The following is a 9,891-nucleotide window of genomic DNA, read 5'->3' on the forward strand; positions in this document are numbered from 1 at the left end:
TTCAGTTCATGGCTTCCCTTATTTGCTGTATTTTTTTTTTTTTTTCGGAGCTGGGGACCGAACCCAGCGCCTTGTGCTTGCTAGGCAAGCGCTCTACCACTGAGCTAAATCCCCAACCCCTGCTGTATTTCTTATGGCTTGCTTCTTATCCATAATTTATACCATTTGTCCTTAATTAAATGCTCCAGTGCAAAATATGATCTAATACTAGATGAACAGGCAGAAGACTCAAAATCAAGTCACTCACACACAAGTAAAAAACACAAAAAGAAAACCCGTCACTGCTCTGAAGAAAAAGAAGATGAAGATTACATGCCAATCAAAAATCCTAATCAGGTATTTCCAATATTCAGACTGAAATATGGCGAAATCAATAGTTTATCGTTTTGCACAGTGCATGTGGTCGTGTGATTTAGGAGGTAAGGGATAGTTTTGAGTAGTAATCCCTACTCTGAGCTAAAGAATGGACAAGCACGATAATGCACTTTAATTTAAGACCGTATCCCACAGGATATAAATACTGTTTGCAGAGTAATTTGTTATTATCTATTTTTACATTGTAATCTAGAATGAATTCCTTACCTGTGGATACTCATTTTCATTAAAAAACCAAATGTGTCGATGTTGAAAAATTGCTTCTCAATTGCTAGCTTAATTTCTCAACACTTTTTATTTTTGGTTGTGAGCCTAGCCTTTAACGGCTGAGCCATCTCTCCAGCCCTCTCAACACTTTTTAAAAGATATCATTATTATTATTATTATTATTATTATCATCATCATCATCATCATCATCATTATCCATATATATATCTGTAAATATGTGGTACTTGCCATTGGAGGTCACAAGAGGGTGTTGGATCCCCTGGAGCTGGACTTAGAGGCAGTTATGGGGCAGCTTTACATGGGTGATGGGAGCTGAATCTGGACCCTCTGGAAGACAGTAAATCCTCTCAAATGCTGAGCCTCTACCAGCCCCTCAGCACTTTACAAACTAAGTTAAGACATCATCTGTCCAACAAGTTGTGTTGTAGAGCATGTGCATGGGGTGTGCATGCAGGGAAAGCCAGAGGAGGGCACTCTGACCTGTGTTATCACTCGCCATCTGATTCCCTTGAGACAGCATCTCACTGAACCTGAAGCTAGGCTGGTAGCCAGCAAGCCCCAGCAATCCTCCTGCTTCCATTCCCCTTAGCACTCTGGTTAAGGTTTGTGAACCTGCCCAGCTTCTTAAGTGGTTCTGGGGGGTTGAACACAGTTCCTTACGCTTGTACAGTCAACACTCCTTATCTGAGGCACAACCTCTCTCCAGCCTCTTGATTTTATTTTAAATCTTTTTACGTGTATGTATTGTATATTGCAAATATTACCTCCACTCCCTTCCCATTAGTCCCCTCGTTCCCCTCTACAATTACTCCTTTATTTAATCTGTATGTACATGACTATATAAAATCTAGAACCACAAATGAGAGAAGACTTACACAGTTTATCTTCCTGACACTGACTTAATTTGCTGAATATGGCTGTCGAGTTGCATCTTTTTACTACACAAGACATCACACTGTGGCTGAAAAAGTTTCCTTTGTGGATATCCATCTTTTCTTCACTCATTCTTCTGTTAAACCCTTAGTTGTGCCCATAACTTAGCTGTTGTGAATGGTGCGACAATAAACGTCGGTGACCGGCATGTATTTTACGTGCAGCACTGCCAGTGGGCTTGAAGATTCCTTTGGTTTATTTGTTTACTGACAGGGCGTCTGGTAATCCTGGTTAGCCTTGAACTTGATTTGTGGCAGCAGCTGTCCTTGAACTGATCCTGCTGCCTTCGACTTCCAATTGATAGGATGACAACCATGAGCTCTTTCTTACCTCTGACTAGCTCTTGAAGTTTTTATGTCCTGTCTGTTTTGTAGATAGATGTAAAATAAAAATAGAGCTCATAATTAAACATCACACCGAAGCTCTCCCAGCAGCCTATTTCCTAAAACAGTGATAATGAAATAATTTCTAACCCGTTTTAGCTCTTTGTTAAATTTTTAAAAAGTCATTTCATTCTGACTGCAAGCTTTTATTTTATTTTATAATAGTCATTTGAGATGGTCTTGGTCAATGAGAAAGCTTCCAGTGGGCTGAGATGAGAAGGAACAGGAGTGAAGACTATGAAGCAGAGACACAAGTAGACGTGTAAGGCTAAGCCGAGTTAAAGCTTTGCTGTCAGGAGAGTTGAGAGACAATTCCGCACTGCTCAGTGTGACCTGGGCAAGTTAACTCTGAGTTACAGTTTCCGTCTTTGAGGAAGGAGATACTTCTCAGACAGGTCAAGTGTGTGCAAACATTTCCTGTCTGGCTAATCTCATTACTTTTGCTAATACTGTCAAGGTATAGCTTTAAGGTCACTTAGAGTAGGTCTCCTTGTGGCTATGACATTGGTTTAGTTCTTATTTCAGGTAATGGCTCTCATTTTCTGTTTTGTATTAATGGATTGTAAAAACAACATTGTTTTGGTTTGTAGTTTTGCTTTGTGGCCTGCTTTGTTTTAAGAGGATCTCACTGTGTAACTCTAGCCAGCCTGGAACTCATTGTGTAAACCAGGCTGGCCTCAAACTCAGAGATCTGCTTGCCTTTGCCTCCAGGTAGTGTGATTAAGTGGTTTGTAGTTTTTAAAACAATAAAATTCAAACATAAAATCTAACTGAACACTATAGGAATCTAAAAGAAGGTCAAAAGTTTGAAGCCAGGGTAAGTTATGTAATGAGACTCTGAGTTTTTTTTAAAAAAGGAGAGATTTACAGACTAGTACACATATAAAGTGGAACTTGAACCCCATCTCATCCTCTTATTTTTTCTCTTGTAGATGATGATGATGTCTTTTATGTTGGTCTACGTTTAACAGTGTGCTCGCTTGCTGTCTGTCTGTCTGTCTGCTTCTGTGTTGTTAACATGGATGTTCAAGTACACTTGCCTATGTAAGCTTTCTGCCTTATTTTTGAGACAGTCTACACTGAACCTTGGCATTGCTGTTTTGGCTAGGCTGGCTGACTAAAGGGCTCCCAAGATCATTTTGTTCCCTCAGGCCCAGCTCTGGGGCTAAAGAGCTGCACTCATACATGGCTTCTGTGAGTGCTAGGGATTTGAATACAGGTACTCAATATCTTCCTAGATCTAAACTATTTTACTAAGTGTACATTTGATAAATACTCATAGATAGCAAGATTTTAAACAATCTTGGTCCATTCCTTCAAATGTTCCTCAAATAAATACATAAAAAGAAAAGGAATAAAGGCTGTTTTGGGGGCTGGGGATTTAGCTCAGTGGTAGAGCGCTTACCTAGGAAGCGCAAGGCCCTGGGTTCGGTCCCCAGCTCCGAAAAAAAGAACCAAAAAAAAAAAAAAAAAGGCTGTTTTGTCTGTAAAATGTAAGGTCTTTACCCCCATTTTACAACAAAGACAAAGGAGGAGGCTTATTACTGACAAGCTTACACGTGTAGTATGCTGTGGAACCATAGTTTAGATCAGATTCACAGTCTACTGCTGTTCTTTTTACCAGGAATATATTCAGATTCCTCTTCTTTCCTCAATCCTTGTTATTCTAATAGAATTGACCCATACTGTAATATTCCAGGTGATGTAAGCAGAGTATTTCCTTCTTCCCCCACAAAACTGCTTATGTATGTATGCATGTATGTACGTATGTATGTATGTATGTATGTATGTATGTGGGTGCATTTTAGTACATATGTTCTTGTGTGTGCAGTGAGTGTGCTCTGGAGACTACAGGAGGGTGTGGGCTCATACTCTGTCACTCTACCTTACTCCTTACATCAGGGTCTCTTACCAAGCATGCAGCTAGACTGGTAGCCAACAAACGAGCGATCCTCCTGTCTCTGCCAGCCCACAGTGCTTGGCCTTTAGGCCATTTCCCACGAAGCCTTCTCCATAGCCCAATTCCTTTCTCTGAATTTCTGTTAACTTGGTTCTAGATCACCCCAGTCTTTTAAAAAAGATGTCATATCACACTCCTATGAATATTTAACATGTTTTCTACTGAAGCCTTTTAAGCTCCCTTTGCACATGTTTTTTTTTTGCGTGCGTGCGTGTGTGTGTGTGTGTGTGTGTGTGTGTGTGTGTGTGTGTGTACGCATGCCAAAGGTTCAAGTTAAGTGTCTTCCTCTGTTGTACTCTATATTGTTTTCTTTGAGCCAGCATCTCTGCCTGAGCTCAGAGCTCACTGATTAGATGATCTCAAGTCACCTAACTTTTCACATCAGACTGTTGTCCTGGTCTGCAGGCACTTTATGACTGAGCCAGCTCCCTAGCCTCTCTACTTTCTGATACTTAAGACTTACGATGGCAGTCCTTTTCTTTTGACATGCAGTGAGAAGGAAGAAGTGCTATTGCAGTTTGTTTTAAAGCTGTAGAGCTGCAGAGCTGGCTAAGCACCTGCCTTGTGACCTGAGCTCAGTCCCTGGAGCCTCCCTTTACAAAGAAAAACAAAGCAACACGCTTTATGCCACACATCTGTAATCTCTGTACTTCTGTGCTGATGTGGAAGGTAGAAACAGGAAAACCCCCAGAAACCTGAGGCCCAGCATGGGACATGCTACTCCAGCCTAGCAGACCCCCCCCCCCCTCGGCAAAGTGGAAGAGAGTGTCCCGCTGAGAGTTCTCTTCTGACACACCCTTACGTTTTAAAATAATGTGGAGATCGTAACTGTAACAGTGTTAGATTCTGCAATCTATTTTTCTAACCTTCCCCTGTAAGTACATCACAGTAAGTCTTTTGGATTTCATAGTTTGATTTGATAATATAGCTATATTGATTCCTTTTCTTCATAAGAAAGTCAGCATCGTTTTCTTATTTCCGTCTCAAAAAAATAACCAGTTATTTCCAACAGGAATTTCAAAATAAGTTGTAAGTGTAGCTAAGATTTTCCTGTTTGCTGCCGTTTGCTGAGAGAGTTGAGTCTCTGAAGGGTGCTTTAACTTGCTCTTTAAATTGTTGCTTGTTGAACAGCGATTCAAATGCCTTGCTGTTCAGTTCAGAAACTCATCAGTGTAATTTTTCATCTTATGCCTTAATTCCATAGGTTGTTTTGTGTTGTTGAAGTTTTGGGATTTTACTAGGTTACAAGAACTTGAGTAGTATTTAGTTGAAGTAGACAAAATGGGTCTCATTTCTCCCATATCCATGTTTTGGGGCTCTAACTGGAGACTGAGCAGAGAGCAAGCAGCACTCTAGTGTGCCTGCCTACACCTCCAGCCCAGTGAGACCCTTTTATTCTCTTGGCATCAGACATTGTTCCTAATCCACTTTTAAGGATAGGATACTTTTCTTTGAGGGCAGAGATGCACGGTGTAGCCTTGGCTGTCCTGGAACTTGCTGTGTATATCAGAGTGATGTTAAATTCACAGAGATCCGCCTGTCTCTGCCTCAGAAGTGCTGGGATTACAGTCATGCACTGCACTGCCTTTAATGTCTGACAGACTAAGTAAGAGTGTTAGCACATCATGTATCAGCTCAGTGTGACCATAGGAAGCATGGGTTAGAACATAGAGAGGTATTACAAAACACTTTGAAATTAACCAGGGCTGGGGAGTAGCAGAGTGTGTGCTTGGCATGCAAGAGGCCTGGGTTTCATTCCCAATGCAAATGTTTTTTTTTTTTTTTTTTAGTTAGTTAGTTTTGTCTTATTTTTAATGAGCCAGGCATGGTGACGCAGTCCTCTATTGCAGCTACTTAAGAGGTTGAGATGGGGGATCAGGAGTTCAGGACTTGCCTGGATTGCAGAGTAAGTTTAAGACCAGCCTGGTGGGGACTGTACAGGCCAAAGTTCTCAGTGTCTGTTTTCATTCTAGACTGACTGACACACCTTAATCTCGGCCTACTGTGTTATTTGAGTGATGTTCTTTGTGGAATTATTAGGGGACGTTAGCAGTTTCCCTGCAGTTCAGGGATAGACCACAGTTTGGGGAAGTGGAGAATGAGGAATGGAGTATGGCTCTCTGTTATTGGAACCCCGGGCTCTGTGCTAGGGCTGGGGGTCGTGGAACACTTCCCTGGCATGTGTGAAGCCCTGGATTCATCCCACAGACTCCATTGGGAAAAAAATAAGGTGTGTTCAGTGTTTATGTGGCTGCTTCAGCTCTGTGTTTTGGGACTGATCTTACATGTCACCTGAATAGATGTAAACCAATCAGACCTTTAAGAACAGTTCCCTCTTCTTAATTGTTCGCTTTAATATAGTTTATGAGATTCTAGTATTCGTGGTGATACATACACTGAAAGCATGAGGGCAGGAAACTGAGAGAAGCTGAGGCTTAAGAAATGAATGAGTTGGGGTTGGGGATTTAGCTCAGTGGTAGAGCGCTTGCCTAGGAAGCGCAAGGCCCTGGGTTCAGTCCCCAGCTCCGGAAAAAAGAAAAAGAAAAAGAAAAAAAAAAAAAAAAAAAGAAATGAATGAGTTTATTACCAGCTTGGGCTACATAGCATGAGCCTGCCGAATAAAATAAAATAAAATAAAATAAAATAAAATAAAATAAAATAAATAAAAATAAAAGTTAAAAGTAAAAGAAATGAATTTGAGCTATTGCAGTGACTTGCTAATGGCAGCTGTTTCTGGGCTTCATGAATGGACAGAGCTCATAGATGATTATTCTACTGATTGACTTTAACACTGCATTTGTTTGACAGGATATCTACAGGGAAATGGGATTTGGCCATTATGAAGAAGAAGAAAGCTGTTGGGAGAAACAGAAGAATGAAAAGAGAGACCGGCGTCAGAACCGCAGTCGTAGCCGATCTCGAGAAAGGGATGGCCACTATAGCAACAGCCACAAACCCAAGTACCAGACAGATCCTTATGAGAGGGAAAGGAGCAGAAAGAGGGACCGAAGCAGAAGTCCAAAGAAATCCAAAGATAAAGAAAAATCCAAGTACAGATGAGCAGACAGGAGGCAGATGGAATGTAGTAGGTCTGCCCAGCCAGACTTGGGGTGTGCAGCCGCTCTCAGTTCCTGCCTGCACAGCCGACTGTGGTCTCCATGTTAGCATTGTTGCCTTTCAGGGTACACTGATGGTGTGGGGCTCTGGAAGAGAGGGGGGCATTTTATGTATACTTTTTTATACAAATTTTATTGTTATGTATACATGGTAACGTTCATATTTAACATCTTTCATAGTTTCAGTCTTTTAAAAATGAATCGTTTCATATCACAGAAGTCCGCAGACTTGTATATAAGACATACAACCTTGAAAATGGAAGTGTTCTGTACCCAGCTGCAGCGTGAGAGATAAGAGTATCACTCACTAGAAAATTCCATGTGATCCTTCTCCTGCAGGGGTTTTCTGAATTGTATTTGCCCTGCTGTTAATTTTGTACGTTTTTGAATTTTTATACAAATGGCACAATGTATATTTCCTCTGTACTTCCTTTTTCTTGGAGTCCATTGATTTTTATGGTTACGTAGTTGTGTGAATGTGATTCAGTTGATGGACTTTTAGGTTGTTTGTTAGTTTTCGCTGTCTAGGGAATGCCACTGTGAACATTTCAGTTGGGCATGGCACTATCTGGCGATTTGTTTTGTGTTTTGATGCATTTATAGTTATGGCTGCTCTAATTTACCTGGTATGTGAATTTGTATGGGGGCAGGGGTAGCCATGAGAGTATCAGTCTACCATACAGCTTAGAGCACATTTGCTCCACTATTGTACATATTTTTGACCACTAATAGAAAAAGCTTAATTACATCAGAAGCTAGCATCTTTTCTGGGGAGATGGCTCAGTTGGTACAGTGCTTCTTCACCAGCAAAGGGCTGAGTTCAGATCTTCAGCACATACCCAAGTGTGCCAGTGCGTGTGAGTAATCCAGCATTGCGGGGACAGGAGCAGGTGCAGCTCCGGGTAGTGAGAGAGAGAGAGAGAGAAACCCTTTCTCAGTGAGGGCAACTGAGGGAGAGCTTCGCACTGACCTCATGCCTCCAAATACTGTCCCCACACACACACACAGACACACTCGAATAAACAGCTATCCTGCACACAGAACTGTGGGTGTTGCTCACACAGATGTTCTAAAACAACTTCCTGAAGAATGAGCAAGAGACAAGCTGGGAGCAGTGAGGAGTTGCCGACTGACAGCTGAGACTCCGCTTAAGAGTTCTGGAGTATTGGGTGGGAGACTGATGCACCAAACATTTCAAGGAAAACATGTCCTTGATTGCAAGTTGTAAGAAGCTCTTTTGTTTCCTTATGTATTTAACAGTAATTTTATATGCTTATGGGGGTGTAGTATGTTTGATATATGTTCATACTCTGAAGCAAGTAAATCCATATTACAAACAGCTATCAGCTCACTTTTTTCTTTCTTTTGGCCGAAGTTTGCTCTCGGGGATTTTTTGAAATCTATTCATTATTATCGACCGTAGCTTGCACTCCCTGCAATACTTTGCAGACATTTCTTCCTTTCATTTAGTAAAAAAATATATTCTCTGACCCGAATCTCCTTTATTCCTCATCACTATGCCCTAGGGCAGTGGTTCTCAACCTTCTAACGCTTCAGCCCTTCAGTTCCTGTTGTGGTGACCCCCACCATAAAGTTACCTCATTGCTACTTCATAACTGTAATCTTGGTGCCATTATGGTAATTATCTGTGTTTTCTAATAGTCTTAGGCAACCCCAGTGAAGATGTCATTTGACCCCCAAAGGGCTTTCAACCTACAGGTTGAGAACTACTGTCCTGGGATCTAACAGTCATTTCATTCTTGAGTTTGACTTTTTAGACTCCCATAAAAATGAAGTCACGAAGAACTTATGTTTCTGTGCCTGGCTTACATCGCTCAGTATTAATGTCTTCCAAGTTCATCCATGTTGCAAATGATAGTTTCCTTCCTAAAGGATAAACAATATCCTGTTGTACATATGACATGTTTTCTCTCTCTGTTGTATTGATAGGCAAGTACGTCTATTCTGTGTCTGAGCTGGGAGCACACACAGCCCTTCAGTATGCCAATTGAAACCCATTAGACTGCTGGATCATAGCAGTACTATCTTGAAGGTTTGTCTCCCCAAAATATCTACTGTTTTCTATAATGGCTATAATAATTCACATTCTCAAAGATAATGTATGAGGATTTCTTTTGAGAAACTGTGGTTTTCACCAGGTGATTTTTTCCATTTTATTTTATTTTAATGGAGTTATTTATAACCCACCCTGGCCTCAAACCTAGGTGGGTATGACTTCTGATCCTCCAGAGAGCTGGGACTATAACTGTGTACCACCAGGCCTATTTTATGTGGCTTTGAGGACCGACCCTAAGGTTTCGTGGGTGCTAGGCAAGCCCTCTACCAACGAGCCCCATTCCCAGCTACTTCACCACGTGAGTTTTGCTTGTTTTTAAGACTATGTAGCCTTGGTTGGCCTGGAACTCACTATGTAGTCCAGGCCCTCAGTCTTGAACTCCTAGAGATCTGCCTGTCTCTGCCTTGTGCGTGCAGGATGAAGGATATCTGCCATTATGCCCACCAGGTGATTTCAATTATGATTTTTAGCCCTAACGTGTGTGATGTACCTTGATTAGATTAGATCTGACTACTGCTTATATCTAGGTAAAGTGACCCAAGTTTGCTGTCTCAGATTTGGCTTCTGTAGGTTTTAGGTGAACTCCGCCTTTTTTCCCTTAGGTGTTGGCATCGAATGGAGGGCCTCGTGCATGCTGAGAACCGTCTCACTGCACTAGATGGAACCCATCGTCTGTGGTTTTCCATTGACTTTTGAAAAAAAAAAAAAACCCAGCAAGTACAGTTCGCATTAAAACAGTTACTTCAAACTCCAGATTGCCTGTCAGTATAACTTCACTGTATCCCTTTACCAGTTGAGTTTTCAAAGATTTTGGCCAGA

General features: G+C 41.4%; 1 protein-coding gene across 2 annotated transcripts in view; it reads left to right on the top strand.

Moving 5' to 3' along the window:
• Window positions 1-8,338, top strand: part of Ppil4 (peptidylprolyl isomerase like 4) — a 32,066-nt gene extending 23,728 nt beyond the window's left edge. Inside the window, exons 12-13 of one of the 2 annotated variants that reach the window (NM_001395054.1) lie at window positions 189-336; window positions 6,688-8,338. In NM_001395054.1, the coding sequence (NP_001381983.1) occupies window positions 189-336; window positions 6,688-6,939 (400 nt within the window). In that variant the 3' untranslated portion in view covers window positions 6,940-8,338. The remainder of the gene's footprint in view (window positions 1-188; window positions 337-6,687) is intronic. The other variant, XM_087567236.1, reaches the window with a different exon arrangement.
• The last annotated feature ends 1,553 nt before the right edge of the window (window positions 8,339-9,891 follow it).

Source organism: Rattus norvegicus, chromosome 1 (assembly GCF_021556685.1).
Source record: "Rattus norvegicus strain SHRSP/BbbUtx chromosome 1, alternate assembly SHRSP_T2T, whole genome shotgun sequence".
NCBI classification, from domain to species: Eukaryota; Metazoa; Chordata; class Mammalia; order Rodentia; family Muridae; genus Rattus; species Rattus norvegicus.